Below are 25123 nucleotides of genomic sequence, written 5' to 3'. Positions count from 1 at the left end.
ATTTATTGTTAAAGGGAAAATGGCTGGTTAGAAGATTTCTCTTGTAGCCAGGTTATGGTGTTAGGGTTTTATATTTAAAATAGAACTTAAAAGTAGTTGTTTCTTGCCATCATTTTATAAATTAGGAAACTGAGAACCAGAGTGATTACCTATTGATAAATTTCAGAGCTGGTACTAGACCTTTAGTGTCCTTCAAAATGTTCTTTCCTCTGTGGTAATTTGTATGAGAGAGAAAGTTAACAGTGGCAAAAAGGAGGAAACAGCAGGAAATGATGAAAGCCTGGTAAAGAGAAAATTATTTATTACCCAAGCTACAAGCTTAGAAATCTAGAAATACTGATAACTGTTGATTGGTTGTTTTTTACTTACGTTTGTAATCTTCACCTAAAATTGTTTTCTTCTTCATGGCATCAGACTTTTTTCCCACTTTGGAGTAATCCTCCCTTTGAAACTTTGAAGACACTGCATAGCTAAGTAAAGCTACTCATCCCTTAGGTCAGTTAGACCTTCTAAGTTCCTGATATGCATATTACTTATTTATACCTAATTGGATTGTAAGCTCCTCTTCGGCAGAGGCCACATTCCTTATTATGATAAATCCTTCTGTTTACATAGTACATTTTACTTTACATGTGCTTTTTTAGTCTTTTACTTTATCCCGTATATTTATAGAATATTTATTTATAGAAAATGTTTATATAAACATTTATAGAAAATGTTATTTTAAACTGACATATTCATGCTTAGCATCTTGCCTCAAATGTTGTTTCTTTTCTATGACATTCTGAAACTAACTTGTCTATACTAATTGTATCCTTTCCAAAATAAAAAAATTCATAGGTCTTTCTATTTGTTTGTTTTATTTTTTATTTTTGGTCACACAGGTGGCTTGTGGGATCTCAGTTCCCCAGCGAGGGTTTGAGGGATTGAACCCAGGCCATGGCAGTGAAAGCCCGAATCCTAACCACTGGGCCACCAGGGAATGCCCAGATAGCTCTTTTTAGAGTTTTGAGATACTCAAGAAATTATCTAGATCTAGAAATGATCTAGAAAAGTTCAAATTATCGTCCTGGGAGCCCAGGGTTCTGCAGAAATATTCCAGATGGCAACACAGGGCCCCCCCCGCCTTTTTTCTTTTTGTTTTGCGCTTCTGGGTAGGATGTCATTTGAAATTTGCCACTTTAAAAAAAAAGTTTTGAAAATTGCTGATGTAATCCAGCCCCCTCATTTTGTAGATTAATAAGGATATTATTATTATAATGGCCTAGGTGTTAAATAACTAGCCTAAGCTATAATCTAGGATTCTAAAGTGTGCTATCAGTTCTGTGTTCTTTCTGTTCTTATCAGGTTACCCTTTTTATATTTTCTTATAAAATTTGCTCTTTTTAATGTTTATTATAAATACAATAACTATGTAATTTCACTTTTTCCCCTAAGTTTCCTCAGCCTTTCTGCAGTGAAAAGCTTAATCCTCCCATGAGAGATTGAAATAAAAAGCAAGAGCCCTTGTATCTAACCTTTTCCCATTCACATTTCCTTTTGATTAACCTTGCTACTGGAATAGAGAACCATCTTTATCAGTATTAGAAACAGGATGAACTGAAACTTAGAAAAATTTTAGCAGGAACCAATTCTGTTAAGAGCAGAGTACTAGAGAATGTTAACTGATAAGTGGAAAAGAAGAGAACATCCAGTGAGTGAGAGCCAGTAAAAAAGTAGGATTAAAAGATTGGAAGTAACAGTGGGGTTGAAGGATCAGTGGGTTTTGAGGGACTGGAAAGAGTGAGCTAGTAGAATGTTAGGAGGTGATGGTCAGAGAGAAGGATTCAAACAGCTGAGATTGTGGAAAGATTGTAGATGTTGGTGGGAGTGAGAGGCTGAGGTATAGGAATGAGGACAGGATTATTAGAGAACTCCTCAAAGGATTCTTATTATTTATTGGTTTCACATTTTCAGAAATTGCCTAAACACACTACTCTTAAACCATCCACACGCCTGTCCTCATTTTTCCAGATAATTAGGTTAAATCAGTAATTTAGTTTGTATATTATTCTAACTGTATAAATATTGTTTACAGATGAACCATGTTCCATGCCATGCTTATATTCTCTTTTTAGTAGCAAGACCCCCTTTGGGCAAATACCTGCCCTTTTTTAAATTATTTTTGTTTTGCTTTGCTCAGTTTTCTACATGCCTATCCTTTACCACCAGAATCTCCAGAAGGAATTTAAGATAACTGTATGTAGGCAATTACATCAGCAAGCTGCCAGTTGTCCTTATACCCACCCTACTCTCCAACAGAATCCTTTCTAGAGCCTTACATCTTTGTGCTCCAATTTAAATGACTACTGTATAGCTTTTCTGTTTCACCATAATCCTGTTGGATCACCTGAGTCTTAAATTTCTCTTTCAGCTTTCTTGTTTTATTTCCTCAGTTTGGTGGATCATATCCCCCATTTACATGCTGAGAAAAGAGTGAATGAAAGTTTTGGAGATCTCGCATATCTGAAATATCTTTATTCTGCTGTCATGCTTAGAGTCTAGAATTCTAGGTTGGGGATTATTTTCATTAAGCATCTTAAGGAATGGTAGCTCTAGTATTGTAATTGAGGTTGCTTATGTGTCTTTGATTTCCAATCTTTGATTTTGATTTCCTTTTTCTCTTTGAAAGATTTTAAAATTTTTATCTTTTTTCCCCTGGGATTCTGTGATTTCACAATGGTGTACCTTAGGTAAGGGTGGTTTTCACTCTTTGTGGTGGATATTGTGTGGTGCCTTCAGTTTTGAAAGCTCATGTGCTTCAGACATGAGAAATCTCATTTATTTGATAATTTCCTCTTCTTCATTTTCAGGGTGTCTCTTGCTATTTGAATCTCTTAGATTGACACTGATTTTCTCGTCTTTTATCTGTTATCTATCAGTTTGTCTTTTTTGTTGTGCTTTCTGGGAAATTGTGATACTTTTATTTGCCAAGGCTTTATTGACAAATTTATATCTGATGTATTTTTAATTTCTAAAAGTTTATTCTTTTAAATATCTTGGTTTTCTCTCATGGGGATAGTATCCTCTCTTACATTTTAGAAGATAACCAATTTTAAGTTTTCTTCTCCCTGAATTGTCTTTATTTCTTCTGGGATCCAGTTCATACTCTGTTTATCATATTGCAGATTTGGTGAAATGTGTGGCCATCCTCAGCTCCCTTAAGAATGAGCTATGAAAAAGAGAGATGCAAGTTTTGTATGTGGGTCTCTTCCCTACCCAAGTCTGAACTAGTTGAAAGAAACAAAGATGTGACTAATGGAAAGTAAAATGTCATCACGAGCTGATATTTGAAAGTGTGGTTGGGTGTGCAACAATAATGGGGCTATATGCAGTCCCTTAAATCGTTGTGGGTCCCAGCCCATGTGAAACTTAAGGCATAGCAGAGAAAAACAAATTGTATACTTCCACTTAACAGCCTGGCTCTCAAGGAAAAAACAGAAGAAATGGACTGGATTATTCTTGTCCAGTTTCTCTCCCAGTCTTTTATCAGATAACTCACTCTAGGAAATGAATAAAAGGGTTAAGGTAGAGACCCAGATATTTAGGGGAAAAGTGAAAATTATTCCTCATAGAAACCATGGTAATGAGCAAGATGCTTTCCTCCCTATAAAAGGACAAAAATGCATGTAAACATCTTAATGGGGTGTGAAGCATCTTAATATAGAACAAGCCAAAGAAGAGGAATACAAAGAAATTTTAATTTCTTCCATGTGTGAGCTGTCTAACGTTCAGCATATTGTTGTTGTTGTTTTTGGCCGTGCCACATGACTTGCAGCATCTTAGTTCCCTGACCAGGGATTAAACCTGGGCCACTGCAGTGAAAACACCAAGTCCTAACCACTGGACTGCCAGGAAGTTCCCACATTCAGCATATTGTTTAATCTGAGATGCTGTTTGTTTGTTTGTTTTTAATTTTTATTATAGTTGATTTTCAGTATTGTGTTAGTTTCAGGTGTACAGCAAAGTGAATTGGTTATACACATACATATATCCATGCTTTATTAGATTCTTTTCCCATATAGGCCATTACAGAGTATTGAGTAGAGTTCCCTGTGCAATACAGTAGGTCCTTATTGATCATTTATTTTGTATGTAGTAACATGTATATGTCAGTCCCAATATCCCAATTTATCCCTCTCTCCTCCTTATACCCTGGCAACCATAAGTTTGTTTTCTACATCTGTAATTCTGTTTTTGTTTTGTAGGTAAGTTCATTTGTATCCGTTTTTTAGATTCCACGTATAAGCAATATCATATGATATTTGTCTTTGACTGATTTCACTCAGTAGTGAAGTAAAATCTCTAGGTCCAGTCTATGTCGCTGCAAGTGGCATTATTTCATACTTTTTTATGGCTGAGTAATACTTCATTATATATATGTACCTCATCTTCTTTATCCATTCCTCCATGATGGGCATTTAGGTTGCTTCCATGTCCTGGCTATTGTAAATAGTGCTGCAATGAACACTGGGTTGCATGTATCTTTTTGGATCATGATTTTCTCCAAATAATATGCCCAGGAGTGGGATTGTTGGATCATATGGTAGCTCTGTGTTTAGTTTTATAAGAAACCTCCATACTGTTCTCCATAGTGGCTGTACCAGTTTACATTCCCACCAACAGTGTAGGAGGGTTCCCTTTTCTCCACACCCTCTCCAGCATTTATCGTATGTAGATTTTTTGATGATGGCCATTCTGACCAGTGTGAGGTGGTACTAATTGTAGTGTTGATATGCATTTCTCTAATAATTAGTGATGTTGAGCATCTTTTCATGTGCTTTTTAGCCATCTGTATGTCTTCTTTGGAGAAATGTCTATTTAGATCTTTCTGCCCTTTTTTGAGTGCATTGTTTGTTTTTTTGATATGGAGCTGCCTGAACTGTTTGTATATTTTGGAGATTAATCCCTTGTCAGTTGCTTCGTTTGCAAATATTTCCTCCCATTCTGAGGGTTGTCTTTTCATTTTATGGTTTCCTTTGCTGTGCAAAAACTTTCAAGTTTATGTCCCATTTGTTTATTTTTGTTTTTATTTTCATTACTCTAGGAGGTGAATAGAAGAAAATCTTGCTGTGGTTTATGTCAGAGTGTTCTGCTTATGTTTTCCTCTAAGAGTTTTATCTGACCTTACATTCAAAATGGTCTTTAATCCATTTTGAGTTTATTTTTGTGTATGGTGTTAGGGAGTGTTCTAATTTCATTCTTTTACATGTAGCTGTCCAGTTTTCCCAGCACCACTTATGGAAGAGACAGTCTTTCCTCCATTGTATATTCTTGCCTCTTTTGTCATAGATTAAGTGACCATAGGTACGTGGGTTTACCTCTGGACTTTGTCCTGTTCCATTGATCTATATTTCTGTTTTTGTGCCAGTACCATACTGTCTTGATTACTGTTGCTTTGTAGTATAGTCTGAAGTCAGGGAGCCTGATTTGTCCAGCTCTGTTTTTCATTCTCAAGATTGCTTTGGCTATTCGGGGTCTTTTGTGTTTCCATTCAAATTGTAAACTTTTTTGTTCTAATTCTATGAAAAACGCCCTTGGTAATTTGATAGGGAAGGCATTGAATTTGTAGATTGCTTTGGGGAGTTTAGTCATTTTCACAATATTGATTCTTCCAATCCAAGAACATGGTATATATCTCTCCGTCTGTTTGTGTCATCTTTTATTTCTTTCATCAGTATCTTACAGTTTTCTGAGTACAGGTTTTTTGCTTCCTTAGGTAGGTTTATCCCTAGGTATTTTATCCTCGAGATGCGGTTTTTTAACTTATAATGGAGCTATGATAATACTTACCCTGTTTACCTCTTCTGCTGCTTCCAGTTCTACTGCTATCAAATGACATGTCTTGTCCTCTGAGGCGATATAAGTCCTGTGAGAGAATGAACTACATACATACACATACATATATAGTTTATATATATGTATTTATATGTATAAATATAATTGTGTATATATATATATAGTTTAAACTATATATATAGTGTATATATATATAATTAAATATAATTGCCCCCCTCAAAATCATCTCTTGACCACCAGACGCTTGCCATTATCCTTAGAGACTTTGGTTCTTCACTCCAACATCCCGCCATTGTTAGGGGGATTTAAAAAATCTAATCATCTAAACAACAACCCATTTAACATATTATTTCAAACCTCTTTGAATGTGTCAATCCCAGTATAGCTTTGCTCCTTGTCATTTTAGCAGTGAATTGTTCTATTAAATTTAGTGTCCTAAATTGTTACCAAATCTCTTACTCCCCCAAATGAGATAACTACATAAAGCACCTAGATTAATATCTTGTACATAGTGGTTTTGCAGTAAATGATAGCTCATGTTGTTATTGTTACTCCTCTGACTCTTCTACTTCTTTGTTACCACAAAGCTAGGTGTATGGTCAAACATTTCCATTTCCTTGATTCTTCAGGAAGGAGTTATAAGAGGGGCCATCAGAAAATTTCATTTGCTTCTCTATTTACCCTAAAACCATTGTTACGCTTTACCATTTCCTTACTGATGCCCTCACAGCATCCTTCAACATTGTTTTTATAGGTATGTAGGTTTGGGTTGGGGAATAAGATACATGATTAGAAATAGAAACTATATATGTATACACTGAGACAGAAAGTTTATAATAGGTTTGGAATAATAAGAAGTCTTTGAAACTTTTTATAGGATATGAATTGATATAGGATGCAGTTATATATAACTGTTACAGTACTGCATAGTTCATATCATAGTTGTTTACTTCTCTCTTCTGCCCCTACATCTTTAGGAGGCTGACTTTTCAAGCAAAGTTCACAGCTTTATATTCTCCTTTACCTCAGTCTCACTCTTCTTTGTGTCTCTCATTCTCCCAAAAGATCCTAAGGTTTCCTTCTTTTTGTCACATTAGTTCCAGCTAAGAATCACCCTCATTGAACTCTTGAATTGGAAAGCAGATATTACTGTTTCCTGAGGTGGTGGTTTTCTCTTTGCTCTGTAGTAGATTCCGATGGCCTTCCTTCCCTATCCTTCTCTTTGTCTCTGGAGGCTGATAGCTGCAAATTTGAATTAGTGGGTTCTGACATGAAATGGGGACATTGTTAGAAGATCTAAGGACAGGAGGAGAGGAGAATCAGGGTGTTTGTTTCCTTCTCTGCTTCCCTTTTTTTACAGCAGTGTTCATCTATGGCTGCAGCTCCTTTTTGACAGTCTCGTTTCCAAGATCCAGTTCTCATTGAATTCTGGTAACTATTTCCTCTTGCTCATTCAGGCTAGGAGGAGTAATAGATTTCTACTGCTGCTAATCCTCAGGTGCTTCCCATCCTTGTTGGTTCCTTAACCTTAATTACACCTTCATGAATAGCCAATTTTTAAAACTTAAAACTCTTTTTGAGTGTGCAGTCTCTTTACTGCTGGGACCCTAAGTTAATGTTTCCCAAGCCTGTGTTGACCTCAGAAGCTCATAGAAGACCAGTTAACCGAAGGAGAAGATCAATTAATTAATGTGGCATCTGCCATGTGCTCCTTTATAAAATCTTACCTTTCCTTTTCTTTTGAATTTTCCATGCTTTGAATAATTTTCTCTTTTAGTAGCTGCAGAAAGTTTGCTTTTTGCCCTTTCTTCCCTTTTCAGCGGTGAAACCTATCTCATTTTCATCTATCAGAGGCTCCCAAACTTTTTCAATTCACAGCATCTTTAGTGTTCCAGTAATTTTTTTTACAGTATATCTGTAGGCTAAAAGAAACATCGAATAGTTCCATTTACTAAGAAGTAGTTATTGGGAACTCCCTGACAGTCCAGTGGTTAGGACTCCATGCTCTCACTGCCAAGGGCCTGGGTCCATTTCCTGATCAGGGAACTAAAATCCCACAAGCTGCTTGGCTCAGCCAAAAATAAAAATTAAAATTAAAAAAAAGAAATAGTTACTAACTAAAAAGCTTGTACATAGCAAGGACACCCATCAAAAAAATGAAAAGGCAACCTACAGAATGGGAGAAGATATTTGCAAGTAAGTCATCTATCAGATAAGAAGTGAATATCCAAAATATATAAAGAACTCACACAACTCAGTAGCAAGAACAACAAAAAACAATCCGATTTTAAATGGGCGAAGAAACTGAATAGACGTTTTTCTAAAGGATACATTCAGATATGTCCAACATTTACATGAAAAGGTGCTCAACATCACTACTCATCAGGGAAATGCAACTCAAATCCACAGTGAGGTATCACATTAGCATGGCTGTCATCAAGAAGACGAGAGAGAAGTGTCGGCAAGGATACGAAGAAAAAGGAATCTTTGTTCACTATTGATGGAATGTAAATTGGTTTAGTCACTATGGAAAACAGTATGGAGGTTCCTCAAAAAATTAAAAATAGAACTGCCATATGATCCAGCAGTGTAGCTCTTGGGTTTTCATATTCAAAGGAAATGAAAACAGGATATTGAAGAAATATATGCACTCCCATGTTCATTGCAGTGTTATTCACAATGGCCAAGATCTGGAAACAGTCTGTGTCCATCAACAGATGAATGGATAAAAAAAAATGTGGTGTATACAATGAAATATTATTCAACCATGAGAAGAAAGGAAAAACTGCCATTGTGACAACATGGATGGACTTTAGGACATTATCCTAAGTGAAATAAATCAGACAGAGAAATACAGATATTATATGGTATCCTTTACATGTGGAATCTTAAAAACTCAAACTCAAAGAAACCAAGAGTAGAAAAATGGTTGTAGGGAGAGGTTGGTAAAAAGGTACAGGCTTTCAGTTATAAAATGAATAAGGTCTGAGCGTCTAATAATACTGTATTGTATAAATGAAATTTGCTAGGAAAGCAGAACTTAGATGTTCTCACCAAATGTATATATTTTAAGTGTGTCTGTATAAAATAGCTGATGGATGTGTTAATTAGACTGGAAGAATTCTTTTGTAGCATATATATGTATATGTGTATCAGATCATCATGCCATATACTTTATTTTTTATTATTTTTTAAAATTTATTATTTATTTTATTTTTTGGCTGCGTGGGGTCTTCATTGCTGCGAGGGGGCTTTCTCTAGTTGTGACGAGAGGCTTCGTTGAGGCATGCGGGTTTCTCATTGTGGTGGCTTCTCTTTGCTGAGCGTGGGCTCTAGGCTCACTGGCTTCAGTAGTTGCGGTATGTGGGCTCCAGAGAACAGGCTCCATAGTTGTGGTGCATGAGCTTAGTTGCTCCACAGCATATAGGATCTTCCCGACCCAGGGATGGAACCCATGTCCGCTGCATTGGCAGGAGGATTCTTAACCACTGAGCCACCAGGGAAGCCCCATGCCATGTACTTTAAATATCTCACAATTTTATTTGTCAATTATACCTCAGTTTAGAGAAAGCAGTTACTATTTACTTTCAGGCCTTACAGGGACTTCAAACAAACCATATAGATTCCTTAGGTCTACCACAGAGTTTCCTCTTTGATCCTAGGTTCAAGTTCATAATAAGACAAAATGAAACACAAGTTGGGACAGTTTGCCAGAATTGTCAGTCTGTACTTAGTTCAGATCATACTGTTCAGCTATTTTGGTGGTGATTTCACTCAATCTAGAATTTTGTTGCTTTTGAGGTTTGACATTACCTACAAGCATGCCTTTGCTTTATGGAATGGACCTGCTTCGTCTGGAAAATTGTCAACAAATGAGCAGTCATACTTGCAGTTTAAGTTCAGTAAAGATCATTGGCATCTCTTTGCTTCTCAGATGCTATATCCTTGCTTTACCGAATCACAGCAGATGTTAGGGGTTAAAGTAGCATTGGGGTTCCATGCAACAGTGTTACGAATACGACATAAAATATCTTAATCTGCTTTAGATCCTAGCTACTCTCTGCCTAAAATTGTAGAAAGAGTGATACTCACAGGGAACAATGCAAGGTAACAAAAAGTGAAGAGCTTTATGCCTAAAACCTCCATGTAGAACTCCAGGAAAGCTAATGTAGGCCTTAAGATAAGCTTCCATCCCAAACTCAGGTCTTTCTAACATACTTCAGTTTGAGGAATGGAATAAAGAGACAGAGGAAAGAGAAATGAGTTAATATGTGAGTTTTACCAGAGTGTAGAAAAAATATAAAGGAAGTGATTGGACCTTCTCTCATCCAGAGAAAGATGTAATCTTACCTTTTTGGCAGTGTGAAAAGTATAAGAAATTTTAAGAATTACTAATTCTGCCCCAAACATCTATACCACTTGCACTTGCCTGATTTATAACAAGTTTTCCTCCCTGATACTGTGGAAGAAGATAGGAGAAAGTGGACCTCTGCTTTTCTAGTCTAAAATAATGTAATCTAAACTACCAACTCCTGGTTCAATTATGCAGTTTATTTCCCAAAATAATTGTTTTCAAAATACTTAAAATTTTAACTTGAATAGAATATTATAGCATTAATACCCACCACTTCTAAATGCCATTTGATAATCTTAAAATAATTATACTCTACTCATATTTCCCCTTTCGTTACAAGTATTCTCTCCCATAGTAATTATGTATCAGAGAGAAGCATCGAGGTAGGAGGTCCTGAGCTCATATACTCACTGCCAAGATGTCTTTTTCTAGTCCTTTTTTTCTGATTGGCTGTGAGACCTTCTGGCACATTGTCTCGAATCATTTTTTTCATGTTCTGTTTTTTATAAGTGTTTTCTGTGTTCATTTGCATCAACTAGTTTTATTATTTAAAGTCAAATGATTTTTATTATGCATACAAGAAGCTTAGATAATAAGATGCAGAAGTTCACAAACTGCAAGTTTTTATATGAAAGAAGTAATTTGTTACTTTGTTGAGCCTAAAGGGAAAAAACATTTATCTCTTTTTGTGGATGATCTACAAAATCCTGAAAAACAAAATAATGGAAAAGTCTTATGCTTTGTAATAAAAATGTGTGTAGATTATGATGTGTAGAGGTCAATTTATGGCTTGACCTCTAACTTTTAAACTGTCTTATACAGGTACATTTAGTGATTGTTAAAACCTTAAATATATTTTTCCACATAAGCATTATTTTTAGTGACTGCAGAGTGTTCCCTCGCATAGTTGTGGTATAATATACTTAATTGTCCCAAGTTTGGGGGGAGGGCTTTTTCATTTTGTTTTGTTGTGTTTGATGTTGTAATAAATGAACATCTTTCTTTCTGTATAAAACTTAATGGTAGTTTCCTGTTTGTTGCCTGCCTATGCAGACCCCTGTAATCACTGATCCTATTACCTGGTGGTATTCTTTAGAAGATTAAATGACCTAGCATTCTTTTTTTTTTGGCTGTGTTTGGGTCTTCAATGCTGCTTGCAGGCTTTCTGTAGTTGTGCCGAGTGGGCGCTACTCTTTGCTGTGGTGCGTGGGCTTCTCATTGTGGTGGCTTCTCTTGTTGCGGAGCGTGGTCTCTAGGCGTGTGGGCTCAGTAGTTGTGGCACGTGGGCTCACTAATTGTGGTCCGTGGGCTCAGGAATACAGGTTCAGTAGTTGTGGCGCACAGGCTTAGTTGCTCCATGGCATGAGGGATCTTCCCTGACCAGGGATTGAACCTGTGTCCCCTGCATTGGCAGGCAGATTCTTGACCACTGCCCCACCAGGAAAGTCCCAAGCTAGCATTCTTAAAGTGTTTGGCATAGTGTGTGGCACACTGAAAGTGGAGAATAAATGCTATTCACAGACCTTTTCCTTATTCAACATAGGGATAAAGAAATAAGGTTTCAAATGGGTTCTTTGAGGTGAACACTGAGGTCATAGAAATAGCACAGCCTGTGATGCCAGTTGGAGGATGAAAATCCAAAAGATTGAAGCTCTGAGATGGAAAAAGTTTCTGTGGTCATTCATCTGTATTGGTTGTTCCCAATTGTGTATTTTTTATCTAAAAGGAATACCTTAACTGGAGAATGTCAGAATGTGAAATTTCTTCCTTTTAGTTAAAATGTGTTAGTTAAATTAATATGTAATAAACATTATAAAAGCACTCTTTAAAATAGTGCAACCATTGTGTATGTTATTTTTGTTTATTGTATTTGTATTTTATATTTTTTGTAATATTTTATTCACATGTGTGTCCAATGATGTCTTCCCTGTTTTCTTTATTTTTTTATTTAATTTTTCTAGTCACGTGAACTGGAAATTTCAGTTTATTGGCGTGATTGGCGATCTCTGTGTGCTGTAAAATTTCTGAGGTTAGAAGATTTTTTAGACAACCAACGGCATGGCATGTGTCTCTATTTGGAACCACAGGGTACTTTATTTGCAGAGGTAATAAATGTATTTTATTAAATATGCATAACTACAGTTGAAATTGTTATGTAGGCAACATGATGTAGAAGTGGGAAGAGTATTAGGCTGAATGACAGACAACTTGAATTCTTGGCTCAACTCTGCAGCTAAATAGGTATATTACCCTAAAACAAATCATTTATTCTCTCTAGGTCTGTTTCCTCATCTAGAAAATGAGGGTATGGAACCAAATTATATCTCAGATTCTCTTAAGTTTTTAAAACTTGGAAGTTCATCCGATTTCATGAACAATAATCTAATGCTATATTCACATCAACTTGAATTTTCCTCACTGCAGGTTACCTTTTTTAATCCAGTTATTGAAAGAAGACCAAAACTCCAAAGACAAAAGAAAATTTTTTCAAAACAACAAGGTAATTACTAAGAAATCAAGTACAAAGTGTTTTGGTGTTATCTTAAACATTTTTAAAATGTACATACTATTTAAAAAGTGATATCCATCTTTGCTTTTTGTTTTCTTCTTATTCAAATATTTACTGCTAAATTTTGTTAGGGAAAATTTGAAACATATCTATAAGTATAGAGACTAGTGCAGTGTACCATCACTTAGTTTCAACAGCAGTCAACTCATGTCCAATTTTGTTTCATCTATGTTCCATGACTCGCAGCTTCTCAGGTTATTTGAAGCAAACCCAGACATCATATTGATTCATCCATAAATATTAGGTAGTATCTCTAAAAGATAAGAATTTTTTTTTAAACCTTAACCGCATATCATTGCTAAACTTAAATGAGCAGTTCCTACCTATTTTTTTAATTAATTAATTTATTGGCTGCTTTGGGTCTTTGTTGCTGCACACGGGCTTTCTCAAGTTGTGGCGATGGAGGGGCTGGCTACTCTTTATTGTGGTGTTTGGGCTCCTCATTGCGGTAGCTTCTCTTGTTGGAGAGCACAGGCTCTAGGCTAGTGGGCTTCAGTAGTTGTGGCACACAGGCTCAAAAGTTGTAGCACACGGGTTTAGTGGCTCCACAACATGTGGGATCTTCCTGGAGCAGGGATCAAACCCGTGTCCCCTGCATTGACAGGCAGATTCTTAACCACTACACCACCTAGGAAGTCCCCTATTTATTTTTCAAACTGATTTTGGTTTTTTGCACTAGGCTTTAATAACAAATAGTTAAGAACTGTTATTTTAAGTAACAAAGATTGTTCTTCATAAATTATAAATCGATGAATATGAATTTTTAAATTATGGCTTTTGGTAATATATTTAAAAATTATTTGTTCTGTTTTCTTTATTTACAATATCCACAGGCAAAACATTTCTCAGAGCTCCTCAAATGAATATTAATATTGCCACTTGGGGAAGACTAGTGAGAAGAGCTATTCCTACAGTAAATCATTCTGGCACCTTCAGCCCACAGGCCCCTGTGCCTGCTACAGTGCCAGTGGTTGATGTACGCATCCCTGAACTAGCACCTCAAGCTAGGTATGTGTCTTAAGATTTTTAAACACTGCTTTTATAAAATAGTTATTGTGACATTCATACATATTGATTACAGTGAGTCTATTAAAAGTCTCATTTTTTCCAAATACTGTCTTGAAGCTAGTGCTCTGCTTACTTTTAAAGCAATAAAATTGTTTGCTTTAATTGTAAAGCTGTTTAAAGTATATACTTTTGATTACTGCTTTTGGTGAATTGCTTTATCTTTTGTAAGTGATTCTACAGTAACCAAATTGGACTTTGATCTTGAACCTGAGCCTCCTCCGGCCCCACCACGTGATTCTTCCCTTGGAGAAGTAGATGAATCTCCTGAATTAAGAGATTTGGATACACCAGGACAGGTAAGGCATTTTAAACCTTGTATAGTTCCTTTTCACCGAATGAATTTACCAGTAAAGCATCATAGTGAGCGGGATTTCCATTTTAGTTAAAAATTGCCTCTATGAACTGTGTTGTTTATGTTTCTTGTGAGTGAAACATAAAAACCTCTGGATGCTCATGAGCCAGTAGAGTTGGAATAGGCTGCTTAATCTAGGAGCATAGGAGCATGGCTGATATTGGATGACATGGTGCCTGAAACACTGTGTATCTTCTAACTAGGTTAACATGATATCTGAAAATGCATATAAGATGAAAGTAATGTATTCATTTTTTTTAATTGAAACATGATTGATTTACAACATTGTGTTTCAGGTATACAGCATAGTGGTTTAGTATTTTTTTCAGATTCTATTTCATTATAGGTTATTACAAGATAATGGGTATAATTCCCTGTGCTATATAGTATATCCTATTGCTTATCCATTTTATATATAGTAGTTTGTATCTGTTAATCCCATACTCCTAATTTGTCCCTCCCCCCTTCCTTCTCCCCTTGGTAACTACAAGTTTGTTTTCTAAATCTGCATCTGTTTCTGTTTTGTATATACATTCATTTCTGTTATTTTTTAGGTTCCACATATAAGTGATATTATATTCTATTTCTTTTTCTGACTTATTTCATTAAGCATAACATTCTCTAGGTTCATCCATGTTGCTGTAGAGGGCATTATTTCATTCTTTTTGGTGGGGAGTAATAGTTCATTGTATATATAAATACCACATATTTAAAAAAAATTTTTGAAGGATAGTTGATTTACAATGTTGTGTTTAATTTCTGCTGTACAGCAAAGTCACTCAGTTATACATATATATATTCTTTTTCATATTCTTTTCCATTATGGTTTATCACAGGGTATTGAATATAGTTCCTTGTGCTATGTTGTAGGACCTTGTTGTCTATCCATCTAATATGTGGTAGTTTGCACCTGCTAATCCTACACTCCCAATCCTTCCCTCCCCCAAACCCCCTCCCTCATGACAACCACAAGTCTGTTCTCTATATTTGTGAGTCTATTTTTGTTTCATAGATATGTTCATTTGTGTCATATTTTAGATTCCACATATAAGTGATATCAATATGGTATTTGTCTTTCCCTTTCTGACTGATTTCATTTAGCATGAGAATCTCTAGGTCCATCCATGTTGGTGCAAATGGCATTATTTTGTTCTTTTTAATGGCTGAGTAATTCCATTGTGTGTGTGTGTGTATATATATATGTGTGTGTGTATGTACACCACATCTTCTTTATTCATTCATCTGTTGATGGACATTTAGGTTGTTTCCATGTCTTGGCTATTGTAGATAGTGCTGCTATGAACATAAGGGTGCGTGTATCTTTTTGAATTAGAGATTTGTCTGGGTATATGCCCAGGAGTGGAATTGCTGGACCATGTGGCAACTCTATTTTTAATTTTTTGAGGAACCTCCGTACTGTTTTCCATAGTGGCTGCACCAGTTTTAATACATTCCCACGAACAGTGTAAGAGGGTTCCCTTTTCTCCACACCCTCTCCAGCATTTATTATTAGTAGACTCTTTAATGATGGCCATTCTGACTTTTTAATGATACCCCATTGTTATTTTGATTTGCATTTCTCTAATAATTAATGATGATGAGCTTCTTTTCATGTGCCTATGGCCATCTATATATACTGCATCTCCTTAAACCAATCGTCTGTTGATGGGCACTTGGGTTGCTTCCATGTAACTGGCTATTGTTAATAATGCTGCTGTGAACACTGAGGTGCATGTATCTTTTCAAATTAGTGTTCTTGTTTTTTCCAGTGTATTCATTTTTTTACATTTTTTAGGTAGGAGTAATATATAATTAATAACCATAAAGATGAATATCCAATATCTGAATTTTATTTTCTCACTCATATTTATATTGACTTTTAACAGTTTTTCTTTAACTGTCCTTACCTAATAAGTTGTTTTCTGAATGTTTCTATGATTTAATGAGTGTTTAATATTTTACAGGATTCAGAAACTGTTTTTGATACTGAGAATGACAGAAATAGAGTACTTCCAAAATCTCAATCTGAATATGAGCCTGATATTCCTCAGTCAGGCCTAGAATATAGTGGTATTCATGAACTTGAGGACAGAAGGTAAAGAATATATACACAGCTTTGCTACATGTTTGGTCCCATACTTTTGCCTCATTTTTAATTGACATTACTGTTTTCAGATCTCAACAAATGTTTCAGTTTAATCTACAAGACTTCAGGTGTTGTGCTGTCTTGGGTAGAGGACATTTTGGAAAGGTAATCTTTTAAATTTTCTTGGAATGCCTACAAAAGTAATAACTCAAATGGGAAATAGTTATTTTAATCTCATTTCAGGTGCTTTTGGCTGAATATAAACATACAAATGAAATGTTTGCTATAAAAGCCTTAAAGAAAGGAGACATTGTGGCTCGAGATGAAGTAGACAGGTTAGTTTTTTAAAAATGAAATTGTATATTTTTCTGAAGTTGTAACTTATCATGAAAATCACTGTATGTATTGCAACAGCAAAACTTTCTATTTTTATAATACAGTTGACCGTTGAATAACATGGATTTCAACTGCATGGGTCCACTTAAACGTGGATATTTTTTAGTATTAAATGCTGCAGTATTACATGATCTGTGGTTGGTGAATCCACAGATGTGGAAGAACTGCAGATAGAGAGGGCCAACTATAAATTATGCATGGATTGACCCCCATGTTGTTCAAGGGGCAACTGTAATAAGTAAAGAAACTAAATAAATTAATGCATAAGGTAGGCATTAATTAAATATTGTTTTTCTTTCTAGCTAACTCCCTCTTCCCCTTCTTATGACATTTTACTGCTTAGTGGATACCAAGGAAAGATGATGAAATGTTTAAAATAATTTTAATAAGTTTTTATACTTGGAAATGTTTAAGTGTTTATATAGACTAGGAACTGTTATACATCCATGGTTGGGTGAGACTGTTTCCCGTTTCATATTACAGAAGTAGTAAGACGTCATTTACAAATAATCTTCAATTAACTGAATGGTTAATATAGTCTGCTTTTTAAAATGCACCTACGTCTATTTTTTGCTCTATTTTTCTTAAAATCATATTTTTTGACTACAGCATCTTACCTTTCTGGGTATAAATTGATATGGATACATCTTCATATACAGTTATGAAAGTGTAGACTTTGGGGATAATATTGTAATTAGGTTAGAGAATATACTTTAAAAACACTATCTCAAATTAATGGAGTGGTTCAGCATGGAAATTATTGTATAATAAAATGGCATATTTATTATAGAAAGAGGCTTCCATTTGATGTTTAGAAGAAGTAGTTTTTTTCTTAAACCACCCAGGAAGCATCAGTTGATATTAATGGAACCCAGCCCTGTATAATGAAAACAGCCTGAGATTATGAATGGGAAACTTCTCTAGTCCTGATTGTTCCTTCTTAATTAGTGATTTGATCCCAGAGCAATTCACTGAATATCTTTGAGCCTCAGTTAAACCACATATTTTTAAAATATATTTTTTTGGTAATATTTGCCTTACCAAATTAAGTGCCATATAGATATATCAAATTGCTAGTTTTAGTATTTTTTCCATGATATGGAAAATTCCTAGAATTCAAATAGCTCTTAAAAGATGCAGGTTTACTTTATGTAAAAAAATCTTTTCCTTTTGGATTTGCCTATTTATTTTTTGTCCGTTTCTTATACTTCTCAATTATGTCAAAATAAACTCTTCCTTGATCTAAAACTATTCAAAGAGGATTTTGCATAAGATGAAATATTCTGAGCACCATAGTATATGCTAACAACTGTATATTTCTGTTACATAAGTAATTAAAGCAAACCTTTAATCACACTGTCAGTTTGTTTTTAATTATAGTAATAGTAAGGTCAAATGTTTTTCTTTTCTGGAATAATATTTGCTTTATTCCAGATTCATGTGTGGTAAATTCATTTATATTCTAAACTCTGGTACTACCACAGTTAATAATGAGAAGGTGGTAATTTCTTGGTGGTTTATATAACTTTCTGCTACATTGTTACTACTTTTAGCCATATTTCTTTCTAATTAAATATAGATAGAATAATGTTAATATTACTGTTAAAGAAGAATGTCGAAATCAGAAGGTGAAGCTTTAGTCAGAACCTAGGACATTACCCCTACTTAAAATTAATCCACCCCTAGTGAAAAGTTGATGAGTGATCTTTATCTAACTTCAGTTATAAATCCATGTATTCAGTAACATGGAAGTAAAATAATCTTCAGTAGAACCAGAAAAACGGAGAAACATAAAATTCAGAGTGAAAAATAAATCACTCTTAGAGGAATTTCAGGAAGGCGGCAAAAAAAAAGAGCAATTAGAGGAAGGCACGAAAGAAAATTAATTTAGAAGATAAGAAAATAGACCAGCATTTTTTTAAAAGTTATATAACTTGCAAGTCTGAATAGTAAACAACTAAGCAGAAGTCCTTTATATCTACTTTCTAGCTCATCCTTTTAATAGATCCACAGAATTCAATGTTACTGCATATTAGTGGGGGTTTTTTTTTCCTGTAGATGTTTCTGAAATACTTGAGGTTCTTAATGATAGTTTTCCTTTCTGAATTTTTTTTCTAGTGTGAATTTTATTATTTTACTTATAGAAAATTACAAATCAAGTTATTTTTGTTGTTATTTGGTTTGGTTTATTTTTTCTTCTAGTTTTATTGAAATATGATTGACATGCAGCACTATATAAGTTTAAGGTGTACAGCATAATGATTTGACTTACATATATCATGAAGTGATTATCACAGTAAGTTAAGTGAACATCATATAGATACAAAATTAAAGAAATAGAAAAAAAAATTTTCCTTGTGATGAGAACTCTTAAGACTTAACTCTTTTTACAACTTTCATATATAACATACAGCAATGTTAATTTTATTTATCATATTGTACATTATATCTCTAGTACTTATTTATCTTGTAACTGGAAGTTTGTACCTTTTGACTGCCTTCATGCTATTTCCCCTCCCCTCACCCCATCTCTGGTAACCACAAATCTATATCTTTTTAAAGGAACACAAATTATGCACTAACTTGAAAGTAATGTAAGTCATGTACAAAGATCACATTTTTCACCTACCATTAGTAGAAGTTCTTTCTGAGTGCCATCTTCCCCCACTCCTAAGAATGTTAAATGTATGTTAACTATTATGCCTCCTCACTCAGCTTCCTTTCCTTACCAGTTCACATTTCAAAACAACAGAATAGACTTGGGAGTATACTTTTGTAGTTGCAGAACAAAAACACAGCTAGCCAGATTTTTTTATCTATCATATATACATATATATATAATTTAATTCCGATTAGCCTTATTAATGATGTAATTTTCTACTGACCAAAATAACTATTTATAGTTTTTAAGTTTCTAACATGTCTAATAATGTACTGAAGGAAGTACACCAAAAAATGTTAGAATGAAACTAGTCACTTAGGGAGATAAAATATAAATACATTAGTTATGTAAATAAAACAGATTAGATATGTTTGAGTTTATGATAAACAGTATATGGGACTTCCCTAGTGGCACAGTGGTTAAGAATCTCCCTACCAATGAAGGGGACAAGGGTTCAAGCCCTGGCCTGGGAAGATCTCACATGCCACAGAGCAACTAAGCCCGTGCACCCCAACTACTGAGCCTGCGCTCTAGAGCCCACGTGCCACAACTACAGAGCCCATGCACCACAACTACTGAGGCCATGTGCCACAACTGCTGAAGCCTGCATGCTCTAGAGGCCCACGTGCCACAACTACTGAGCCTCAGGCTGCAGCTACTGAAGCCTGCACACCTAGAGCCCATGCTCCACAGCAAGAGAAGGCACCGCAATGAGAAGCCTGCACACCACAATGAAGAGTAGCCCCTGGTCGCCGCAACTAGAGAAAGCCCATGCACAGCAATGAAGACCCAACACTGCCTCAAAAAATAATTAATTAATTAACTAAAAAGAATAAAATATATATATATACATATATATATATAGACCAGCGGTCCCCAACCTCCAGGCCGCGGACCAGTCACCTGTCCGCTACCTGTTAGGAACCGGGCCGCACAGCAGAAGGTGAGTTGCAGGCGAGCCGGCAAAGCTTCATTTGCTGTTCCCCATCACTCGAATTACTGCCAGAACCATCATTCCCTGCCCAACCCGTCCGTGGAAAAACTGTCTTCCATGAAACCGGTTCCTGGTGCCAAAAAGGTTGGGAACAGCTGAAGACAATTGCAGCGCATAAAAGGGGGAACATCAGAGTGAAGGTGCACTGGTGGATTTAGGTAAGGCTTTGTAAAGAAGATTGGATTTGTACTGATCTTTGGCAAATAGAAGATACTTGGAAACATGGAGAGAAGAGAAATGACAATATAGAGGAAAATGTGCTGGACAGAATAAAGTTTGAAGTTTGAATAATGTTGTATTGTTTCATAGACTTTTAAGGAAAATATACTGTTTAGATTAGGTTGGGAAAAGTTAAAGACTCCTATGGAGCAGCTTTCTGGTGTGCTGTATAATGCTTGAAATTAAAATTATTGTTCCCGTTTGGGTCTGTAAAGAGCCTTCCTCCTTTACCTAATAGTCCTAAGACACTGTCCAGCCTTCATCAGTATTGTGAGTCCTCATCAAAGAATTCAATGGTCAGCCTTAAAACCATTTTAAGAGGCATTCTGGTCAATCCTTTAGACCATTTACATGTTCAACACCGGTCTAACCTTATACTTATCCAGTTGAGAATTAGTGATTCACTCCTAGTGGATTAGTAATTCACCCATAAGCCATACATGACGAAGAGGCCATGTTTGTCATCTACTTGAGCCCAAAACACCTTGTTAGTTTGTCTTTTTCATCTGAATATTTTATCCTCATTAGCCAAAGTTTAGATTGACATAGTAAATCAGTTGGTTTAGAATCCGTCTTACAGATCTTTCCCAGTTGGACATTGTTTTCCACTAAATTTAAAGGGCGGTAAAGTCAAAGCTGTTAACTTTCTTTTTAATCTTCTGTAAATTTATTTCTAATAGTGACTTAATTTGTAGTAACATTTAGAAACCTTGCATTGTATGTAGAGTAAAGCCCAGTGCTTTAGAAACGATTACAGTGGGGCTTTCTGTTTCTGAGTATATGTAAAATTATAAACAGATTGTGTGAAATAATAGGGCAAGAGTTCATCTAGAATGTAACCATATTAAATAGAGTTTAAACACGATTTCTTAATAGCTGCATTTATTGTCAGTATTTAAAATTGAATGGCTGTTTTAGTTCATAATTCATCATACAACTATATTAACAGCAATAAAAATTCGACGTTCCTTCTACACAACAGGTGTATTCTTAAATGTTTTCAGAATTCTGTTTAATTTTCTTGAGTCATAGCAGTATTATCTGGATACCCAAACAAATGCTTTAATCTTTAAATTAACCTTTTTAAAATTAACTCTTAAGAGATCCAAAAGAAAGGAGAATGGGTATACCTCCTTCTAACGTTAGAATTTTGGTTTGGTGTTTTGAAATCAGCAACCCCACACATACACAAACACACATCTAAGCAGTTCTTTAATTTTAAAAATAAAAGCATTATTAATGCTTTTCAACAAATATTAATATCAATTTTTGATTCTAGTCTCAAAAACAAAATGCCTATTTTGTATTAGAAGCAGAAATGTAATCTAATTGCAAATAAAATACGCCTGGTGGTGTATTTATTTTGATTAGTTGCTTAAAGTGTTAATTCCAAGTTGTATTTGAATAATATGTGACCTGGCTTTCTTCTGCTTTGAGGGTTTTTTTTTTTCTTAGATTCCCAACCCCCCTTTTTTTCCAGTTATACATATACACTTATCTATTCTTTTTCAAATTCTCTTCCCATTTAGGTTGTATAAATTGTATCATTCTCCAGGAGCTTCCTTGAAGTATGGTATAGAATTCTCCATGTAACCTCTTTATTTTCCAGTTAGCCTTCTAAATTAAAATTTTATGCAATGTATCTTTACCTCTGAGTTTCATATAGTATATGATAGAATATTTGGATACCACAGGTTGTGAATTATAAATATATACTGTCCTTGAAATTGCCTTGATCACAAAATTTGTATTTTAAAATTATGCTTTAGGTTGCTAAATCCTCTGACCAATTCCTGAAAAATTTTCACAATTCACCCCTAATTAAGCCTTTTTTATTAACTATTACCACTAGCCATATGTGTGCTACTCTGATATTATCAGTGTGAACTTTGTCATGCTAATCATATTTAGTTTTCATTAATATGTTTCTATTAAAGTGATATATATCAAGTATCCCCAATTTTTCAAAGCATTTATAGCAAGATTAGGACACATTTTATGGTTTTAAAGTTATAAGGATTAAGAACTTTGCTTATTTTAAAGTTTAGTAATTTTTAAAGAATGTTATTTCCAACTAGAACTTAAAAAAAAATACTGATGATTTTTAAATGTTTTCTTTTACAGCCTGATGTGTGAAAAAAGAATTTTTGAAACTGTGAATAGTGTAAGGCATCCCTTTTTGGTGAACCTTTTTGCATGTTTCCAGACCAAAGAGCACGTTTGCTTTGTAATGGAATATGCTGCCGGTGGGGACCTAATGATGCACATTCATACTGATGTCTTTTCTGAACCAAGAGCTGTGTGAGTATTTAGACATTTCGCTGTTTCTTCATGACTGATTGCCTTCCGGGAACGAAAAAAGCTCTCTGAATTTTAGATTTATTTTTTTCCCTCAAATGGAAAATAGAGGAAGGAATATTAGAACTCCTTACTTACCTTTTTGCTGTATGTAAATGTATTTGTTTTTCTCTGTTGTTCATGGTGAAAATTTCATGGATTATCCTAAATCACACTTGGTAATTTAGATATGCAGTTTAGGTTTACTTTAGTAACATTTCTTCTTTTTTTCCAGTATGTTTTCTCCCTGGGGAATGCCATCTCTGACCATGGCTTTAAATGTTAACTATAAGAGTACATTGTTAAGTGAAAAAAGAAAATGTAGAACAGTTGGTATCATATATTTATATGAAATATTTGTATTTGCATTTTAAAGGGTAATTTAAAAGAGTATGTCTTAAGTATATGCATGTGGTTACAATATCTCTGAAAGAATATAAAGGAAATTGGTATGCATATCACCTCCAATGAAAGGCATAGAATTTAGATAAGATACTTAATAAATAACTGGGTGTACTGTTTAAAATATACGAGGGTGAGTCAGAAATCATCCGCACTCCGGTTATATTAAAACTTCTGTTGGCCGCACTGTCTTATCAGCACTTCCTGTTCAAGGCTTCTGTCTCCCGAGTCATTGCTGTGCAGGTGTGAACGTGTTACATCAGTTAATTTGTAACTGTGGTGCAAGCAAAAATGGATGCCCCACTTGTGATTTGCACGAAAGAAGAGCAGCATGCAGTGATTCGTTTTTTGTGGTCTGAGGGTGTACCTGGTGCTGTTATTTATCGAAGACTTTATCAGCAGTGTGGAGAAAGTGTTTTGTCGTGAAAAAGTGTTTATGAATGGGTAGAGAAGTTTAAGGACGCTCGCACAAATGTTAGTCATCAAGAAGGAGCCAGACGCCCGTCCATGTCCATGGCTGACGACAACATTGAGCACACAGGTGAAATGATTCTGTCAAATGGACAAGTGACAGTGGATTATGTGTCAAATCATTTGCAAATCAGCCATGGCTCAAAGGTTCAGCTATCAACAGTGCTCATTACAGTGAGATGCTTATTGAAGAGCTGAAGCCTAAACTTCAGATTAAACGCAGAGGACTGCTCTCCAGGGGTGCTGTGATCTTGCATAACAATGCACATCCACACACTTCTGCCCACACTGTCAACACTCTGCAAAAACTTCTTTTTGAGATGTTAAAGCATCCTTCCTATAGTCGTGATCTTGCTCCAGCAGACTTTCACCTGTTTGGTCCCCTGAAAGCAGCCCTACGAGGAGAAAGAGTCACTTCTGACAAAGAAGTGAAGACAGTGATGCATTCGTGGCTTGCAGCTCAGCCTAAACATTTTTTAATGAGGGAATACGAGAGCTTGTGGACAGATGGACAAAGTGTATTGAAAAGCAAGGAAATTATGTCAAAAAATGATATATTTGTTTTTTCTAAAAGTTAATTAAATTCTACATCCAGAGTGCGGGTAGTTTTTGACTCACGCTGGTATATTTCACTGAATGCTTATTGGATGTCAGGTACTGTGTTAAATATTTTATCGCTATAACCCTTTTTGTAGTTTTTGAATTTGATGTTATATGAAAGTTTTACTTACTCAGATGCAGAAGAGTAAATAATAGCAAACACTTGTGATTAAAACATAAGGTGTATGGGGCTTCCTAGGTGGTACAGTGGTTAAGAATCTGCCTGCCAATGCAGGGGAAATGGGTTCAATCCGTGCTCCAGGAAGATCCTACATGCCACAGAGCAACTAAGCCTGTGCGCCACACCATTGAGCCTGAGCTTTAGAACCTGTGAGCCACAACTGTTGAGCCCATGTGCTGCAACTACTGAAGCCCACGCGCCTAGAGCCCGTGCTCCGCAACAAGAGAAGCCATGGCAATGAGGAGCCTGCGCACCACAACGAGGAGTAGCTCCCACTCACCGCAACTAGAGAAAGCCCGCGCACAGCAAAAGAAAGACCCAACACAGCCAATAAAATAAATAAATAAATAAATAAATTTTAAAAAACAAAAACATTTGCTAAACATAAGGTATATGTATTCTTCCCCTGTTATTATCCCAATTTTATAGCTCTTAAGTGTTGGAGCTAGGATTTGAACCTAGGAAAATGCTCTTAATAGGTACACCCTATATGCATGTATTTACCAAATTTACATCTCCAGCCCTTACCTCTTTCCTAAACTTCCAACTCTAATAACATTCAGCAGCCAACTTGACTTTTCCCTTTATATGGCT

General features: G+C 35.3%; 1 protein-coding gene across 5 annotated transcripts in view; it reads left to right on the top strand.

Moving 5' to 3' along the window:
* Positions 1-25123, top strand: part of PKN2 (protein kinase N2) — a 132820-nt gene that overhangs the window by 87368 nt on the left and 20329 nt on the right. For all 5 annotated transcript variants that reach the window (XM_057713861.1, XM_057713879.1, XM_057713873.1 and 2 more), the window contains 8 exons: positions 12154-12297; positions 12617-12692; positions 13595-13769; positions 13999-14125; positions 16146-16276; positions 16357-16432; positions 16511-16602; positions 22663-22839. In XM_057713861.1, the coding sequence (XP_057569844.1) occupies positions 12154-12297; positions 12617-12692; positions 13595-13769; positions 13999-14125; positions 16146-16276; positions 16357-16432; positions 16511-16602; positions 22663-22839 (998 nt within the window). The remainder of the gene's footprint in view (positions 1-12153; positions 12298-12616; positions 12693-13594; positions 13770-13998; positions 14126-16145; positions 16277-16356; positions 16433-16510; positions 16603-22662; positions 22840-25123) is intronic.

The sequence above is a fragment of the Hippopotamus amphibius genome, chromosome 1 (assembly GCF_030028045.1).
Source record: "Hippopotamus amphibius kiboko isolate mHipAmp2 chromosome 1, mHipAmp2.hap2, whole genome shotgun sequence".
In the NCBI taxonomy this organism is placed as follows: domain Eukaryota; kingdom Metazoa; phylum Chordata; class Mammalia; order Artiodactyla; family Hippopotamidae; genus Hippopotamus; species Hippopotamus amphibius.
Note: the sequence above shows the minus strand (reverse complement) of the source record. Positions and strands in the feature narration are given on the sequence as shown.